Source organism: Bombina bombina, chromosome 1 (assembly GCF_027579735.1).
Source record: "Bombina bombina isolate aBomBom1 chromosome 1, aBomBom1.pri, whole genome shotgun sequence".
Taxonomy (NCBI): Eukaryota; Metazoa; Chordata; class Amphibia; order Anura; family Bombinatoridae; genus Bombina; species Bombina bombina.
This window is the reverse complement of record NC_069499.1, coordinates 650,855,475-650,876,264: the sequence shown is the minus strand read 5'-3', so window position 1 is coordinate 650,876,264 and position 20,790 is coordinate 650,855,475. Positions and strand designations below refer to the sequence as shown.

At 36.2% G+C, this 20,790-nt stretch overlaps 1 protein-coding gene across 1 annotated transcript in view; it reads right to left on the bottom strand.

Annotated features, from left to right (window-relative positions):
- Positions 1 to 20,790, bottom strand: part of GRIA3 (glutamate ionotropic receptor AMPA type subunit 3) — a 662,172-nt gene that overhangs the window by 287,318 nt on the left and 354,064 nt on the right. Inside the window, exon 4 of the mRNA XM_053699114.1 lies at positions 17,089 to 17,276. Coding sequence (XP_053555089.1) covers positions 17,089 to 17,276 — 188 coding nt within the window. The remainder of the gene's footprint in view (positions 1 to 17,088; positions 17,277 to 20,790) is intronic.

Genomic DNA, 20,790 nt, shown 5'->3' with positions numbered 1-20,790 from the left:
CATTTATCGATGTGCGGCAGACATTATCCACTACAGCGGATCATGTCCGCCCGCACATTGATAAATCTACCCCTTAGTGTCAGTTATAGGGACAAATGGGACTTCTGATTAGATTCTGGCCTTTACAAAAACTATTATGCTATATATTTGCTTCAATAAGATCTCTGTTCAAATGGACGGCCCATTAAGTAATTTTATATTTCACCTATTTGTCCAAATGATATCAGCTATATGTCCAAATGATACTCCTTTTTAAATATGTGATCCTTTCGTGGTCCTTCTGTTACAGCAATGTGCCATAATGTCACTTCTGGTCAGATACCTGCCCCATACAGCCATTTAATACTAGCTATATGCTTAATAAGACCCCAGATACACATGTCTCAAAAGCTTCCAGCTTTTCAAAAATGCTTTATTTAGGTCAAATGAACATACACGTCATGAATTGCATATACAAAGCAAACATCAAGAGTGTTACAATATAGTAGTTTTCCATAATGACTCATTGTGCTAACTATACAAAAATATATCTCATGCTTCACCTATTTACATTTTAGCACTTAGGGATACTCTCTTCAGTTCAGTGTATTTCTAAATTGGCCCTATTAATAACATTTTAGACCTCTTATGGGTCTTTAACAAACTCACATATGATCCATATTGGGCGTATATGGGGATAGGGTTTGAGTTTAACAGGGAATCTGTTAAAGATTGGAATTAGAATTAAAAGTAAATCCCATATGGGCAACATCTTATGCTTTTGAATTAGGGTTATATGTGTGGGAAAATAATTAATACAAATAAAAATGCTTAAAAACCTATTGTTAAGACTAGGGTTATAAGACTACAATAGTTTGATGTACAAGATATTTCATAATGATCAGCTGTCTACATTATATGGACTTATTTGAAAGTGTTACAGTCTGGCTCGCAGGAAAGTATACACATATGAACATGACTATGGTGGGCGTTAGACATTCCATTAGTGCAGGAATAGGGCAATACTATATGTATATATGATGTTGCTAGGTATAACCTAGGAAGGTAGCGCACTCTTATGGGATAGAATGGAAATTAATTTCCAAAGAAAATTTAAACAACATGTATGATGAGATTAGTAAAAATATTAATGTATATTATGTCTCTTGCCTGATGAAACAACGGTAGTATTGGGTCGAGAAACGCGTTGCAATATTAAACCTTGTTTTTAATCTTTATACGGAGGTGTATGCCTTTTAACTTCCACGGAAGTAATTTTGCATGCTGTCACTACACAAGTGATTTTTATCCAGTTCATTGCTGACCTGTGCTTGCTGGAAGCTGCATATTATCCTGTTCCTGTTTGGACGCTGAGAGATTGGAGAATACATCCGCCTTGATACGGGAGAAGTATCCAGTTAGATGACTACTGAGAGTGTCAGCCTGCCTGTTTGCACTTTTTAAGTGCCACCACAATTGTGAGTTTTATTTCTTATTTTCTTTTACTGCATTTGCAAACGGAGTTCACTATGAAGCGCCCCTTCTCTTTCTGACCTATATGTATATATGTTGTTCTTAACAATATCCATAAATGTGTTCAAGAGAGCATGAATTGCTTGTATCCTAAGGTTAGATTTTATGCAGCTTGGGTATTTGTCTAAAGACTAGGTTGTTATCCTTGAAAGCATCTGATTTGTTCCACCCAACATGTGCCCTGGCCGCAGGCCACATGGGTGGGGGGTTATGCATATAAAGTGATCCGTCAGGTCTGACTGATTTGCTGTAAGGCATTGATAAGCATATTTAACATTAGAAGTTGTAACTTTGCCTTCTATACCCTTATGATACCATTAAGAATATAAGCTTACATCTATACAAGATATTGCGTGCATGTGAACATTGCCAACTTATTAACTTGAATCATCACATTTGGGAAGAAAAAAAATATGTTAAACATACCCAACATGCTCATACCCAACATACTTAAACATTTTCCAATATGATCTCAAACCTGGGCATATATAATCTGTCCTCATAAACTGTCTGCCACCAAACAAAAATCCTCAATTAATAGAGTAAGGCAGAATTTTTTTAACTTTTGATGTCTTGAGAAGTGTACTGTAAACTTTGTGGCATGCAGAGTAGTGCATATTTATAAATAAAAATAACAATTAGAAGTCCCTTATAGAAAGAATCTAACAGGTTTTGCCGATGGGCTTAGTCAATTGTATACTATCTGAGAAGGGCATCTGCAGTCTACCCCTCTTCTGACTTCGGTAAGTGTCCACCGCTATAAAGGCAGTAGATGTCCTCTTCTGGTGCAAGAAAATATCTCCGACATCCAGTTTTGCCTAGTGGTATTATAAGACGTTAAGCAGGCTGGTCAGCTAGTTTCTCTTGCGTCCCTGGGGCTTTCCGTGAGGGTGATTTTTTAAAACTGGGCAAAGATAATTCTTTCCTGTTTCGTCTTTTCTTTTTTGCCTCATAAACTGTTATGTTCTCTTCGTCTACCTGGTGACCCAGTATCTCTGCTGCTAGTAATTTCTGAGTCTGATCAGACTGGTCTCCGCATATTTCTGTGGTGCCGGCAGGTTGGGGTAGTAATAGTGTGAAAGAACTAAGCTGCGTATCTCCATCTTTCTCATTACGGCGTTCCACAAGGGCTCTCTAAAGTGACGGCTGGTTATTCTGGGTCTTTGTTATATATTGTGAATTGTGAGACGCCATGTCAGTGAGGTTCTTTGTTTCTGATGTCTCGATTGGGCTTGTACATATTCGCTGCATCAGGTAATCATATGGAGCATTATCCATCAACTTTTGCATGAGATGTTCCAATTTTCTTGTTGTTCATCAGATTCCAGTATATAGTACTCTCCTGCCATGACCAACAAGCCAGGTGTCCTCTGGGTATGACAAATCAAGAAAGATTTTTATATTTTTTTTTCAGCTTCTTATCCAAATATAGGTGGAGAATGAAGACATTTTAGTAAGCCGGGTTGCTCCGACAGCACTGATGACCCGTTTCTTCCCAGGGGGGGAGGTGTATGCCTAACAATGGGCCACCGCCCTAGGCCTCAAGTTTCCGATCTGCGTCCCCAGCGTCATTTAAACAGCCAAAAGAGTAAATTTGGATCCACTAGCCAGACAGTGATATCTTTATGAAGTATAGTTATAATCTTACTGTTAGGGATAAATAATCGGCGGATTACCAAGGATTTAGCCGGAGCCTACAGAAAATGCGTCCTATCCAAAATGAAGCTCGGACACGCCCCCCCCGGAAGTGAGACTTTTAATAAGCTGGGACTCATGTTCCATGAAGGATCTTTCTGCTAACTGTATGCACCATTAAAAAAAATGTTAGATCAGATACCTGCAACTGTCATTAAGTTGAATTGTAGGCACAGCAAGAGATATACCAAGTATTAGATTTTATTAAAAGCATAATATAGCCAAAACATTTAAAAAAATGCTAAACACATTTTCATCAAGTTGAAAGTAAAGAACAATGTTTGGATGTATCTATCTTTCTATCTATCTCTATCTATCTATCTATCTATCTATCATCTATCTATCTATCTATCTATCTCTCTATCTGTATCTATCTATCTATCTATCTATCTATCTGTATCTATCTATCTATCTATCTGTATCTATCTATATATCTATCTATCTGTCTTTCTTTCTATCTATCTATCTATAGTATTGTTGCTGTGCATCTCAGTTTTTTCATTTTGGAGGGAACTCTGATTACTCTATCCTAAACTACATTATTATTTCTTATTTCTTGAGGTACTGTTAAAATGTAGGTCAAATCTCAGAAATACATCTAGATGTAAACATTTTAATTTATCCTTAATTAACTGACATTTTCAGCATCATATATATGTTTGGTTGGTTAAAGTTAGATTTATTTTTATTGGCATCCTTCTTGTCAATATCCTGCTCCTTCTTCATTGGGCAACTAATAAAGAATGTTAGACGGAAATATAATATTTAACATATTCATGATTAGCTATGCACTCACTGTTAAAAGGACATAAAACAAGTTGGGATAGAGACAAAATAATATGATATGTACTTTAATTACTTTACCTGCAAATTTATACTACAGTGCCTCGCCATTAACCCTTTCTTTTTAGTTTCTGAATGGTAAAGCTCTAACTCCCCCCACACAATGCCTTTTATGGCTGTATCTATGTTTATTGTTCTTTTGGTAAAATGCAAAAGTGAATAGGGATTATCTGCTGGAGCATGCCTAAAAGCTGTGAACTCAGTTAAACACTGATAAGAGGGGTGGAGTTAGCTGCTCCAGGCAGTTTAGCTATGTAATTCATTTAGTTTATTATTGAAAATTATTTTAAAATACTTAACAGCAATTTTTAATCAATTTTTGTATTCAAACTATTTTAAATGAATTAGCCCTTTAAGGATATGCACAGATCTCAACCTGTTTTATGGCACCTTAAGTAGAATCACTAAATGGTGTTGGTACATTGGTATGGGTGCTTTATACTTACTTGATATTGTTTTTTTCTGCCAGATGTGAGCTTGACCCCCTGTTATTTGACTATGGTGTTCACATATTTAAAGGTGCTGACTATAGAAAAGTATTTGCGACACACGTTGTCTCATGGTTTGTTACATACATGATAGCTTTGAATAAGGTATGTTTATAGGCACAAAATACCAGACTTGCATACCTCCAGAATGACAAGCACACATTCATACAGAATTCTGAGTGTTAGTTTGCTTTCTATGGGAATGGCAGCTTGATACAAGTTTACATTTGTGGATAAACTTTGATTCAAAGCCGAATCTAAACAGGTTCTGAATATTTGATAAATGTATCTACAAAAAAAAAAAAGAAACAGCAGATATATATTCAGGAGTCATCTTCAGTTATACAAAGAGTAAAACACATTTAAATAATTAATGCGGTTCAGTACTCAGCTTTTGCTGCAGGTAAGTAGTGTGTTTTGTGCAGCTATACCTACTGAATCCATGATCACCTGACACTCCTACCTGTGAGTTAGATACCACAGGACTTAAAATAGACAGTGAGCTTAAATAGTTCTGAAGGCAGCAAACATTATGCAGCTTTATCCAGAACTGACCCAGACCTGACTCTTCCTTTATGTTACCTCAAATCAAATAAGACTAACGGCTAGATTATGAGTTTTGCGGTATGAGAAAAAAGCAGCGTTAAGGCTCATAACGCTGCTTTTTCACTACCGCTGGTATTACGAGCCTGGCAGGTTTAGTGGCACCGCACACTTTTTTGGCTGTACCGCAAATTAATTTACGCAATTTGGGTAAAGTCTTTTTTCAATGGGACTTCCATAGCGCCTATATTACAAGCTTTTTCTGGGAGGCCAAAGAGTGAGTGATACAGCCTATACCGTAAGATTCGTGTCAAACTCAGTAGTTATAAGTTTTACACTACAAAGCTGTAGCATAAAACTCATAACTAAAGTGTTAAAAAGTACACTAACACCCATAAACTACCTATTAACCCCTAAACCGAGGCCCTCCCACATCACAAACACTAAAATAAAAATATTAACCCCTAATCTGCCGCTCCAGACACTGCCGCCACTATAATAAACATATTAACCTCTAAACCGCCGCACTCCTGCATCACAAACACTAGTTAAATATTATTAACCTCAAATCTGCCGCCCCCCGACATCGCCGACACCTACATTATACTTATTAACCCCTAATCTGCCGCTCCGGACATCGTCACCACTATAATAAACATATTAACCTCTAAACCGCCGCACTCCCGCATCGCAAACACTAGTTAAATATTATTAACCCCTAATTTGCCGCCACCTACTTACAGTTATTATCCCCTAATCTGCCGCCCCCAACGTTGCCTCCACTATACTAAATGTATTAACCCCTAAACCTAAGTCTAACCCTAACCCTAACACCCACTAACTTAAATATAATTAAAATAAATCTAAATAAAAATTACTATCATTACCTAAATTATTCCTATTTAAAACTAAATACCTATAAAATAAACCCTAAGCTAGCTACAATATAACTAATAGTTACATTGTATCTATCTTAGGGTTTATTTTTATTTTACAGGCAAGTTTGTATTTATTTTAACTAGGTAGAATAGTAACTAAATAGTTATTAACCATTTACTAACTACCTAGCTAAAATAAATACAAATTTACCTTTAAAATAAAATCTACCTAAATGTACCTAAATTACAAAATAAACCACTAAATTACAAAAACTAAAAAACAAATTATCAGATATTTAAACTAATTACACCTAATCTAATAGCCCTATCAAAATAAAAAAAGCCCCCCCAAAATAAAAAAACCCTAGCCTAAACTAAACTACCAATAGCCCTTAAAAGGGCCTTTTGCGGTGCATTTCCCCAAATAAATCAGCTCTTTTACCTGTAAAAAAAACACAAACAACCCCCCAACAGTAAAACCCACCACCCACACAACCAACCCCCCAAATAAAATCCTAACTAAAAAAACCTAAACTCCCCATTGCCCTGAAAAGGGCATTTGGTTGGGCATTGCCCTTAAAAGGGCATTTAGCTCTATTGCTGACCAAACCGTAAACTAAAAATAAAACCCACCCAAAAAACCCTTTAAAAAACCTAACACTAACCCCTGAAGATCCACTTACAGTTTTGAAGAGCCGACATCCATCCTCAACGAAGCCGGGAGAAGTCTTCATCCAAGCCGGCAGAAATGGTCTCCCAGATGGGCAAAAGTCTTCATCCAGACGGCATCTTCTATCTTGATCGATCCAGCGTGGAGCGGGTCCATCTTCAAGACATCTGGCATGGAGCATCCTCTTCAAACAAAGTCTTCTTCCTGAATGAATGTTTCTTTAAGTGACGTCATCCAAGATGGTGTCCCTTGAATTCTGATTGGCTGATAGAATTCTATCAGCCAATCGGAATTAAAGGTGAAAAAATCCTATTGGCTGATGATTGGATGAAGACTTCTCCCGGCTTCGTTGAGGACTTCTTGCCACTTCGTTGAGGACTTCTCCCGGCTTCAATGAGGATGGATGTCGGCTCTTCAAAACTGTAAGTGGATCTTCAGGGGTTAGTGTTAGGTATTTGTAAGGGTTTATTGGGTGGATTTTATTTTTAGTTTAGGGTTTGGTCAGCAATAGAGCTAAATGCCCTTTTAAGGGCAATGCCCATCCAAATGCCCTTTTCAGGGCAATGGGGAGCTTAGGTTTTTTTTACTTAGGATTTTATTTGGGGGGTTGATTGTGTGGGTGGTGGGTTTTACTGTTGGGTGGGGTTGCTTGTATTTTTTTTTACAGGTAAAAGAGCTGATTTCTTTGGGGCAATATCCTGCAAAAGGCCCTTTTAAGGGCTATTGGTAGTTTAGTTTAGGCTAGGGTTTTTTTTATTTTGGGGGGCTTTTTTATTTTGATAGGGCTATTAGTTAAGGTGTAATTAGTTTAAATATCTGATAATTTGTTTTTTATTTTTTGTAATTTAGTGTGGGGGGTTTGTAATTAGGTAGGTGGCGGCGATGTTAGGGGTGGCAGATTAGGGTGGCAGATTAAGGGTTAATAATATTTAACTAGTGTTTGCAATGTGGGAGTGTGGAGGTTTAGAGGTTAATATGTTTATTATAGTGGCGGCAACGTTGAGTGCGCAAATTAGGAGTTAATAAGTGTAGGTAGGTTGCGGCGACATTGGGGGTGGGAGATTAGGGGTTAATAAATATAATGTAGGTGTCGGCAATGTTGGTGGCAGCAGATTAGGGGTTAATAAGTATAATGTAGGTGGCGGCGTTGTCGGGGCAGCAGATTAGGGGTTAATAAGTATAATGTAGGTGTCTGCAATGTTGGGGGTGGCAGATTAGGTGTTAATAAGTATAAGATTAGGGGTGTTTAGACTCGGGGTTCATGTTATGGTGTTAGGTGTAAACATAAATTTAGTTTCCCCATAGGAATCAATGGGGCTGCGTTACAGAGCTTTACACTGCTTTATTGCAGGTGTTAGACTTTTTTTCAGCCGGCTCTCCCCATTGATGTCTATGGGGAAATCGTGCACGAGCACGTACAACCAGCTCACCGGTGACTTAATCAGCCCCAGTATTGGAGTGCTGTATGGAGCACAATTTTGCTCTACGCTCACTTCTTGCCTTTTAACGCCGGGTTTCTGAAAACCTTTAATACCAGCGCTGTAGGTAAGTGAGCTGTGACAATAACGTGCACGTTAGCACCGCACCCCTCATAACGCAAAACTTGTAATCTAGCCGTAAGTTAGGGAAATAGTCCCTATTTTTGTTTCCCTAATTATTCTTCATCAGTGTTGATAAATAACTAATGAGTTAATCTCTGAATGTGACAATATATGGTCACCTAATGTCAAATACCATGATACTGCAGACTAGGGAAAAAAAGTGAATTTTTGAGACGAATGCTAGAGTTCATCAATTCTATTTTTGAAGCTTCAAGCCCAAAATATTTTCTATGAACTTCAAATAAAATACTGTTGTAAAATGACCTGAGGCTTTTGCACAGTAAATAAGGAAGGATTGGTCCCCGAACAGAAACCTCTGATAATGCAGCATGACAAAAAACAGCCTTAAGAAGTTCCCACAAACAGTATGACACAGAACCTAATCTTATGACATAACTCAGTAACTGCTGAAGGGAATGCAAGTTCCTCAACAACAAAATTCTTCATATACTTTAATGTAATTGGTTGTTATTTAAAATGTAAAATGTTGTAAATTTACATCAGGAATATGATCAATGTCGCAGTGCAGCAGAGCATGGTAGCACTCACAGAAATTACGCACTACATTTAATTTGCATATGCCAGTAAGATTGTCACAGTCTTTTTAAAATATTGGGTTTTACTGGCAAAGTTGTCTTTGGAAATTACACATGGTCTATGCTTTTATGAATGCAACATTGGTCTTTCTTTAATTAATATGTAGCTAAGAAGTATTTGTATAAATAATTAAATCTGATTATGACTGTTAAAGGGATAGTCAACACTAAAACTGTTATTGTTTAAAAAGATAGATAACGCCTTAACTACCCATTCCCCAGCTTTGAACAACCAACATTGTTAGATTAATATACTCTATAACATTTAAACCTCTAAATGTCTGCCTGTTTCTAAGCCACTAGAGACAGACTCTTATCACATGCTTTTTTATTAGCTTTTCAAATCAGGAGACTGCTAGCGGATGTGGGCCATATAGAGAACACTGTGCTCACGCCCGTTGAGTTATTTAAGAGTCAGCACAACACAGCACTAATTGGCTAAAATGCAATTCAAACAAAAATAAATAAGAAGTCATGTGATCAGGGGGCTGTCAGAAGATGCTTAAATAAGAGGTAATCACAGAAGTAAAAAGTATATTAATATAGCTGTATTGGTTATTCAAAACTGGGGAATGGGTAATAAAGGTATTATTTATCTTTTAAAACAATGAAAATTCTGGTGTAGACTGTCCCTTTAAGTATGTAAGTTATATTATGTTCATATGATAAATATGTGCATAATGTGTCAATAACAGATTTTCAGTGTTAACCAATAATTATTCTGCTTACTCTAGTCTAACAAATAAATTCATCAGGGTTCTTAAGGAATAACGATTTCAACCTATTAGGAAGTTAAGCATAATCACAGTTTATCCTTCCTGTTAAACAATATATAATAATTACATTTCCCTTTAAACCAAGTTTTTTTTTATCAATACAGATGGGTCATGACAGTTTTCACAAGGCAAGCACATTAGTGAAGAGAAACTATTCTCTTTTTGAAAAGCTATTTGTCCTGGGTACAGTGATGAGAGCATGTTTGAACATTCTTGAATTAGAAGTTCATTTACTAAATTAAATGTATTAATGGATAGCCCTCAACTATTATGCAATCCTTTAAATCTAATGAATATGAAAACTAATTTAAACATTTGCTCTAACCATTTAGAAAGTAAGCTTTCTGTGCCATTAAATGTATATTTATTTCTACTGCTTATGGTATTTCACTAATTTTATTTACCAGAAATTAAGCTCTGTGTTGCAACATTTATGTTTTAAAATAATTGAAGATTTATTGTCTTAGCTCAATTTAAAAGGTTCTATAAATCCAAATCAGTATAGGGAAACATCCTTGAAAAGCCTGGTGGATTTCATTCTCCGGGTCTCCTTAGCTGTGACCAACTAGAGACGCATGTTAATGAGCTTATACTGTGATTTAAACAAGGTAACAAAACTTAAACAATATGCAAACATTGGTAAAATAAATGTTTAATGCATATTGCAAAGTTATATTTTCCTTAATGAAAGATTCTCTGGGGAGATTCAAAATTGAGTTAAATGTCCCTTTAACTAGTGAGGGAACTTTCAGTTTCTCTTTCTCAATGGTTTGGGAGTGTTATAGAATATTTATAAAGATATTGAGACTTCTCATTTACAGAGGGCTATTGTGTGCGCGAGTTGTAAGTTGAAAGTAAATGTATTTGTTCGAGTGTCAATTAATTTTTTTCACATTGCGCTCCATTAAAGTCTACGGGTTGAATGTGTTAGCATAGTTGCAATATCCGAACTCCTAAAATTAGCGTGCCTCAGGTTTAGCTGGTGTGTAAACATTTTACTTTCAACTTGTAATACATGCCAAAACCTGTGTGTTAAAGCGAAAAAATGCTAAATATGCTGCCACTTGTATTCTGGCCTATAATATTTTAAAGCATTCTTGCTAGCGATGCACCGCAATGGAAATTCTGGACCGAATCCGAACTTGAAAATCCAGCATGCACTAGGGCGAGAACCGAAACTGAAAATGTATTTTTTTCAAATTATTTTAAAATATTTTTTTTTATTTATTTTTTTGCATAATTAGAATATTTAATAAATTAATCTGAATTGAAAAACTGAAAGCCAATAAAATAACCATGCTTTTATTGAAAGTAACACACTAAAATTGGACAAAAAATATCATAAAACAATAATATGCTACACAATAATTTTACGAAGAAAAAAACAAAAAACAAACAAAAAAACGATGCTATTTTCTTCCAGAATGTTTCTGCATCCCTACTTAAAACAATATTAAATATCAATATACTGTATTATTCTGTATTTAGTTCTGTGTAACAGAATAAGATTTAACAGTTTTTTTTTTACCAATTATCCAAATAAAGTATAGTCCTAGAAAACTATTATCATATGCAAAACAGTAAGTCAAGTAATGAACTCAAACAGCAGCTCAAGGCTAGCATCAAATTTGAAATAGGCTACACAATTATTTTACAAAAAATAACAGGCAAAAATACAGAAAAACGAAAACGTTTCTGCGGCCAAAATTTCGGTTCATCCCTAATTTTTGCTCTAATCCTAAAATAGATTATGGGAGATGGAGATGTTACCACAGCAGAAAATAACAATATAAATTTTGTCTGAATGTTGCATTCTATTAATTTACAATCATGCAAAAAAGAAAGTACACCCTGTTTGAATGTTATGGTGTTACGTATCAGGACATAATAACAATCATTTGGTCCTTAGCAGATCTAAAAATTAGGTAAATACAACGTCAAATGAACAACAATACATGACATATTACACTGTTTCATGATTTATTTTACAAAAATAAAGCCAAAATAGAGAAGCCATGTGTGAAAAACTAAGAAGTTTTAATAACTGGTAGAACCACCTTTATCAGCAATAACATGAAGTTATCATTTTCTGTATGACTTTATCAGTCTTTCACATCGTTGTGGAGGAATTTTGGCCCATTCTTCTTTACAACGCAGCTTCAGTTCATTGAGGTTTGTTGGTATTTGTTTATGCACAGCTCTCTTAAGGTCCCACCACAGCATTTAAATCAAGTTGAGGTCTGGACTTTGACTGGGCCATCGCAAAACCTTGATTCTTTTCTTTTTCAGTCATTCTGTTGTAAATTTGCTGGTGTGCTTGGGATCATTGTCTTGTTGCATGACCCAATTTCGGCCAAGCTTTAGCTGTCGGACAGATGGCCTCACTTTTGACTCTAGAATACTTTGGTATAAAGAAGAGTTCATGGTCGACTCAATGACTGCAAGGTGCCCAAGTCCTGTGGCTGCAAAACAATCCCAAATCATCACCCCTCCACCACCATGCTTGACAGTTGGCATGAGGTGTTTGTCCTGATATGCTTTGGTTTTCGCCAAACATGGCAATGTGCATATGGCCAAACATCTCCACTTTTGTCTCCTCTGCCCAAAGGACAATGTTTCAGAAGTCTTGTAGTTTGTTCAGATGCAACTTTGCAAACCTAAGCCGTACTGCCATGTTCTTTTTAGAGAGTAGAAACTTTCTCCTGGCAACCCTTCCATAAAAAAACATACTTGTTTAATCTTTTTCTAATTGTACTGTCATAAACTTTAACATTTAACTTGCTAACTGAGGCCTTAGAGTCTGAGATGTAACTCTTGGGTTTTTCGCAATTACTCTAAGCATTGCACGGTCTGACATTGGGGTGAATTTGCTGGGATGTCCACTTCTGGGAAGATTGGCAACTGTCTTGAATGTTTTCCACTTGTGAATAATCTCTCTCACTGTAGAGTGATGGACTTTAAATTGTTTGGAAATGGCCTTATAACCCTTCCCAGATTGATGGGCAGCAACAATTGCTTCCTTAAGATCATTGCTGATGTTTTTCCTCCTTGGCATTGTGTTAACACACACCTGAATGCTCCAGACCAGCAAACTGCTAAACGTTGGCTTTTATAGAGGTGGTCAAACTTGCTGATAATCAATTAATCAAGGGCATTTTATTAGCAGCAACTGGCTGCTAAATAACCTCTTAATTCCTATGGAAGCAGTAAGGGTGTGCTTAGTTTTTCACACATGGATTCCCCATTTTGGCTTTATTTTTGTTAAATAAATCATGACACGGTGTAATGTCATGTGTTGTTGTTCATCTGTGGTTGTATTTTCCTAATTTTAAGACCTGCTAAGGACAAGATGGTTTTTATTATGTCCTGATCTGTAAAACCATAGAATTCAAAGAGGGTGTACTTTCTGTTTCGCATGACTGTAGGTCTCAGCGGCTCATTAACTTGCATTATTGCATCCATTTGTAACATGGGCTTTTTTTGTATTGTTCCGAAAGGCAATTGTTGAAATGGACTAAAAAAAGCTGAAGTAATGATAGATATGGGTGACCTCTAATCTACTTTTTTTCTATTCTTTACCAACACATCAGCAGTCACTAAAGGCAACAATTAACCACTACTTTCAAAATATCTGAATAGAAAATCAATGTTTTATAAGCAATTTAAACTCATTTCATAGTCCTTGAAATGTTTGTTGTCTCAACTATGGCCAATTAGAGAACAAAAGAAAAATTGCTGGGTGGTATTCATTAAAAAATCTCTTAAATCTGTCTAGCCACTCCATTTCACCAATTCTCACTTTTTTTCTGTAACGCTGATTTGCTACATCTCACTCACTTATCTCTCTATTCTTTAGTGAAGCAGATGCATAAGAACTGGTGAAGGTGGTAAGCCTGGAGCTCGGTTTTGTGTGATTTGGCTAAATATGTAGTTCTGCTCTGATGCAACATATGGCAATATGGGGAAATCCAACCACTCTGGGTAGGGTGGGATACCGCAATGTACAGAGGTAGCTCTCATAAAAAGCAGTTAAAACTATATAATGAAGTATATTGCATATCTTATAGGGATTTAATATGGTAGTAGAAGTCCCATTGAAAAGCTTTTTATCTAGTTGTCCCATGCAATTGTGTCTTGTGGTGCTTCTATAGAAGCTCATGTTAGTGCTAAAACACCCTTAAATTTTAAGTCCAATTCACATTGTGCTTGTTGGGCTGAGGAGAAGGGAAACACTGCCCTTTTTTGCTACTGTCCTTTACTTCCTCTGGACCACTTGGGCCCACCTACACTGACTACTCATTCCACTGGACTTCCCAGCTCTGCCCACTACCTGCCCAGCTTTACCCACAGAATACCTGGCTACACCCACCCTGATTTAACCTATTCACCCATGGGTTTGCTTGTTTCATTCCCAAGACTCCTGTCCCTTGAATGAGTAAATGCATGTCTTCCCAAAGTAGCACTTAACCACCACTACTCATGTCTCTTTTGCATTTGACTGTTTACTATCCCAAAATGTTTTTCATTTTCTCATGCCACCATCTGTTTTTCTCTTTCTCATACCTATCTCTTCCCCTCGCCCATCACTTTTTCACCTTCATTCTTCCTCACTTCCTCCATTCTGGTATTTTCTGATTTTATTTTTCCTACTACCCTCATGCTTTAATTTCCCTTTCAGTATCATATGCCACTCTCCTATTCTAATGATGACTAGTAAAGCTTCAGAGCATCTTGTAATATACTTAATTACTTTTCCTCCCACTTTTTATGAGTATAGCATGACACCTAGTTTAATGCTTGACAGAAATCTGTTTTCTAATGAGGAATACCATTCACATATACATGATGCGGGTGCAGGGCGAGTTACAAGCACCTCCGGCGTCTCTCTCCACCTGCTTGTAGCAAAAGAACCTAAACCTAAGAGTGTTGTTTATCTAAAAACTAAATCCTGGTGCTGCAGAAAGTGTGCATATGAAAAGATTGTGTACATTTAGATAATAGAAGTGAATTAGAAGGCTGTTTAAAATGTGTACGCTATCAGAATCATGAAAGTTTAATGTTTTGCCCCTAAAATCTTATTTTTAATGTTGTTATATTCATAGGCAATTTATCTGAGTAAGAAAACAGTATGTTGAGCATAGTGTAAAATGTGTTTTTCAGCGCAATTAAAGGGAAACTGAACCCAAATTTTTTCTTTCGTGATTCAGATAGAGCATGACATTTTAAGCAACTTTCTAGTTTACTCCTATTATCAAATTTTCTTCATTCTCTTGGAATCTTTATTTAAAATGCAAGAATGTAAGTTTAGATGCCGGCCCATTTTTGGTGAACAACCTGGGTTGTTCTCGCTGACTGGTGGATAAATTCATCCACCATTAAAACAGTGCTGTCCAGAGTACTGAAAAAAAAGCTTAGATCCCTTCTTTTTCAAAAAAAGATAGTAGGAGAACGAAGAAAATTGATAATAGGAGTAAATTAGAAAGTTGCTTAAAATTGCCTGCTCTATCTGAATCACAAAGGAAAAAAATTGGGTTCAGTGTCCCTTTAAGATTTCTGTTACTATTATTACATTGCTAATTAAATGGTGTATTATGACCTAAGTTAATTAGGTCTGTGGCAGGAAACATTTGAGTGGTAGTTCTTAAGCATGATGTCTTGCCACTCCTATGTTACCTAAATATTGTATTAATATTATTACACATCAATCTACCCAAGTCTAGCATATATAAACAATTAAAGGGACACTAAACCACATTTTTTCACTGCTTGTCTTTGCCAAAGTACAAAGCTTGCAATCTAAATATATGTTTAGAATCCCTGTGGGTGCACGTTTACTTCAGACAGTAATTCTTATCTAATGCTGTACCCATTGAGGTGAGCATAGCACACACCAGCAATCTGCTATGCTTAATCTAATTGCCTTGTGTTGACTCTAAGTTGAAAACAATAGCTGCAGGGAAGGGTAGCCAGTGAACCAAAGTATATGCACATCAACAGTGGTGCTAAACATGTCATTAGATTGTAAATGTTGAGCTCTAGTAAAGACAAGCAAATGCTGTGCATTATAATGTTTTAAAAAACATTGCAGTTAAAAATATCATAGAGTACCTTTATGCATGGCGTTTAAAGGAACAGGAAACACAACATTTTTCTTTCTTGAGTCAGATAGATCATACAATTTTAATCAACTTTCTAATTCACTTCTATTACCTAATTTGATTACTTGGTATCCTTTGTTTACTTGGTATCCTATGCTGAAAATCATACCTAGAGGCCGAATTATAAAAAGTTTTTGGGGACCTGATCCGACAGTGCGGATCAGGTCCGCAAGACCTCGCTGAATGCGGAGAGCAATACACTGCACCAACACATCACAAGAGGGCCGCCAGCAGGGAGGTGTCAATCAACCCGATCGTACTCGATCGGGTTTAATTGTGGCGATTCTCTGAGCAGGCGGACAGGGTTATGAAGCAGCGGTCTTTAGACCGCTGCTTCATAACTGTTGTTTCTGGCGAGTCTGAAGACTCGGCAGAAACACGGGCCCACAAGCTCCATACGGAGCTTGATAAATGGGCCTCCTAGGCTCAGGAGCAGCAATGCACTACTAGGAGACAACTGCTGATTGGTGCCTGCACATATATGCCTCTTGTCATTGGCTTTCCCGATGTGTTCAGCTAGCTCCCAGTAGGGTATTGCTGCTCATTCAACTTTTTTCAAGAGAATGAAGCAAATTTGTTAATAGAAGTAAATTGGAAAATGTTTAAAATTGTATGTTCTATCTGAATAATGAAATAACAATTTTGGGTTTCATGTCCCTTTAAAACTGTCATTTCATTTTGTTAGTATTGTCTTGTAAATCAGGGAAAAGACTCTTGAATATTGTCTATAATTATTATTTATTTATTCTTTTATTTGGGCAATTAGGAGCAGATATAAATAAGCTCCTACACTGATCAGACAATCACTATATAGCATGCTGCAGGGTGAGGCATTAATTAATGAGGAGTTAATTTACAGGCAAAGTTAATAAAATGTATACTGTAAGTACATTCCAATATTGTTTTACTGCATATAACTAAATACTTAATAGCTAATTAACATTTGAGTTATACTGTTAACTTTAGCAATTTGCCTGTTCTTTGAACACATCATGCAGAAGTCAGAATTAAACTTGAAACTGATAATGCATATGGAAGGCTTATATATCATTTGGAAAATTTTGAACATTTTTGGAAGTGCAAAATATACAAACTAATTTAAAATAATATATTATTTAAAATGAGTTTGTATTTTTTTGTACTTCCAAAATGTTTCCAAGTGTTATTATCAGATGTTACCAGTCTATAGTATAATCATTGCATGAGAAATAGCTCCTACAAGCAATTAGGATTTTTATTCCCCATTCAAATTGCTTGTATTAGGTGTTTAGCATTCTGGGCAAAGTCCTTATTGAAAACAAAATAACATTAAAAAACAACAATATTACCTGTTCCAAAATCGTGTTTATTCTCTCAACTTCGCAGTCAATTACAAATCTTTTCTCCTGACGTCTGTCCATTTCTTCTATGATGCGTTTAAACTCTTGAACATCCTTTATATTCCCCACTGATCTGGCTGTCACTTGCCAGTTGTTCTGTACTGCTGCTTCCATAATGGCCTGAAGAATGGAGAATCCTACAGAAGAAAAATGACTCAATCAGCATCTTTATTGTTAAGAATATGAAAAGAGCACTTTCAAATCAAAAAACATTATTACAAAATGGATTTCAGGGTGCATCTATCACGGAGGCACACCAGCCTCATGCTGTCATTTCATAACCTACAATACTGTATTAGACCAAAATATGACTTGTGGGGACATTTATTTCTCTATTTTCTCTATGAATAATAAGTGAAAATTGCATTTTTTGTATATTTTAACCTACATAAACAGCTAAAGTCTCCTCAAACAGGTACAATCAGAAATGATAAAATGTGGAAGCAAAATAGCAGGTTGTATTATATTTATTGCCTTGTTTGTACCATTATAATAAAAAAATCTTTAAGCCAAGACCCAGAGATCCAGATCCAAACACAGATACTAACATCTCTTACATAATAAACAATATGTGGTCTAAATATACATTTATTAAAAATAAGCAGGAAATTGGCACATTAAGGTTACACACAATGATACAGGATACAAGACAACATAGTATTTTGGGTATTTCTATAAAAAAGAATACAACATTAGTTCCGTGATTACTTTCTGCTGAACAGAACCCTTCAATGCCACCTTATTAAGGCGTCAGTAAGGCATCATGCAGGACTTTAGATTTATTACTAATTCAATAATATTTTGCTCTAAGGGAGTGAATACAATCAACTATTTTAAGCTTTAATTGGGGGCGAGTGTGTCATAATAGAATATTACTATGTTGCTCCACTTTAGATTTAGATGAAACATGTTCACAAACGAGCTCTATGTAAAATGATCTTCCCTCAGCACATGCTATGCTATAAAGTGTGCATTTTTAATCAGTGTTTGCATGTAACAGTAATGCATTTTGTAATATAATAGTAATTACATTTTAATTTAAGGGGCCTTATAAGCAAACTAGGCTTTTCATATTGTAAGACCAATTAGCCTGATATGTGTGTCTGTCCCTGGAGCTATATGAAAGCAGACCTTTAAGTTATAAAATAAAAGCAAACTTAAAACCCCCCCAAAGATATCATACACCACATAAACATAAAATAGACTTCAAAGGAAAGAAAGGATTACCTTTTTCAAATGAGGGAATGCATTATTTACTAGGTAGTAGGTGATTGTCATAGGAATGGCAATCATATGTCTTTTAGGGGATACATAGGGGTATTCATCATACCCCAGGCAGACATGATTCGCTATAGCGAATCATGTCCGCCCTGCATCGCTAAATGCCAACAGCATACGCTGTTGGCATTTAAGATTGCACCAGCAGTTATGGTGAACTGCTTGTGCATTGCCGCCCCCTTCCTGTTCACGGCCAATCGGGCGCTAGCAGGGGGTGTCAATCAACCAGATTGTATATGATCGGCAGATTACCTCAGAGCTGGTGGACGAGTTAAGGAGCAGTGGTCTTAAGACTGTAGTTTCTTAACTCCTGTTTGCGGCGAGCCTGAAGGCTCACATCGGCCCCTTAGTGTAATATGGTCTCAAACGTTTCCTATTCTAAGCACTAACATTTGCAGGTGGTCCATTTGTTAAAAGAGGAGAGGCCCCTATTTCAAATGAGGAGTCACATATCCAAGTGACTGACGATCAGACTAAAATAGTTTCAGCCCAGCACTTAGGAATGACTAAGCATTGAAGTGTTTAATCATTTTAAGAACCACTAAATGGAATAACTGTTGGAAATATATATATATGCGTTTATTAATCAAATACACAAACGTATTGATAGCACATATATTGCTAGCCACATTGTTATTTTCACCAAGCTAGTATAAATATAATAAGTTATGTTTTACCTTTGAACAATCACATTAAGTTCTGTATGTGCGTGTTTGAACGAGTGTGACGTTACATGCCGAGCAAGCACGTTGTTTGTGAAAAGTAATGAAAAAGGGAAACAAGGGTGGGGTGGAGTTTCTGGTATTTAAGGGGTTAATGGTATGGTGTTCAGGACAGTTGTGTGGTAGATGTTCACTATCTTGACAAAGGCATATGCTGGAGCTGAAAGTTTGACAGCTGTTTTTATGATGTTTGATAAACTCTTGCATTTTAAAATGTAAGTCCTGTGAGTACCTACATGAGCATCCAGGTGGGAAGTGGTTATTGCATGAATAGTATATAAGGGAAAGGAGCACACACACACACACACACATACAGAAGAGAGTGAGAAAAATATCAGAATAAGTTGCAGATCATTTGCTGTTTGAAATAAAGCCAACCTTTAGCACTCACAAATGAAATACATGAGGGTTATGTAAAAGTACATTATGTGCTGAAAGAATATTACTTATTACTATAGCTTGGAAACAGTAAATATAGAAAACCTGTTCTTACTCATATAACAAATAGTGAGGGACAAGCACTCTTAAGCATTCCTTATAAAAGTCTGAAGAACTGTGTCCATATAATTTAGCAATGCAAAGTAGCTACTTTATTCCTCTAATTTCACATTGATATTGTAAAGTTCCAGAATTCTTAGACTGCTGAATAGCATGAGCACTATATAATGAATGGGAAAACCTTTGAAACATTACTGCACATTTTATTTTAACAAAGACTTTTTATCACATACAATACAAATGCACTTGATTTCATGAATAACAATTGTATGAATAATACTTTTTTTTGTGTACTTGACAACCCTGTTAGTGAAAATTACTGTTTAAAAGTATTTAAAGGTATTACAAAATATCCACAACCATGGTTGAAATCAAGTTAAACATTTTTAGTAAAGCCTATGAGCCCAGCTGTTTGTAGATCACCTTCAAAAGAGCCGACTACAACAGTGCAACTCTCGGCAGGACCCTCTCTCCCCATTTGATACCTGTAATCATTTTTTATATACCACCCATGTTCATAGCGCTGCAGAACCTGTTGGCGCTCTACAAATACCTGATAATAATAATAATAATTAAAGGGACATTCCAGCCAACATTTAAATCAAATTATTTTGCAATACACTTATAGTAGCAAAAAATGCTCCTTGTAAAAGCTATATTTATTACAGTGAGATATTGAAATGTTCCTTGTAATGATATTTACTTACTTTATCATGTGGTGCAGTAAGAGGGCACTGTTCCACACACTAATAAATGATCATGTATACCAGGCAGCCTATCGGCCTTAGCTTATATATGCGCGTGTTTCTCTGTATGTATACATGAATGGATGTGTTTATGCGTATGTAGCTATGTGTCACTGTGTGTGTAAACAAGTGCTTGAGAAAAATCCTCCTATTTCTTTCAACTGCCTTTGCCAACGTTGCTCTGCTGTAGACTTCAATGAATTTAACCCTTTGACGTGCTACTTATTTGTTTTGCATTGCTTTTGTTTAAAAAATCACCACATACTTGAAATCATTTCTCAAATGTGCTTCCCCTCCCAAAAAAAAAGTGACATTTTATGTAATAGCCAAATAACTAAGATGAACAAGTAGTTTAATGCTGCCTCAGTCACAACTATTTTTAGATATACCACCTAACAGCTAGATTT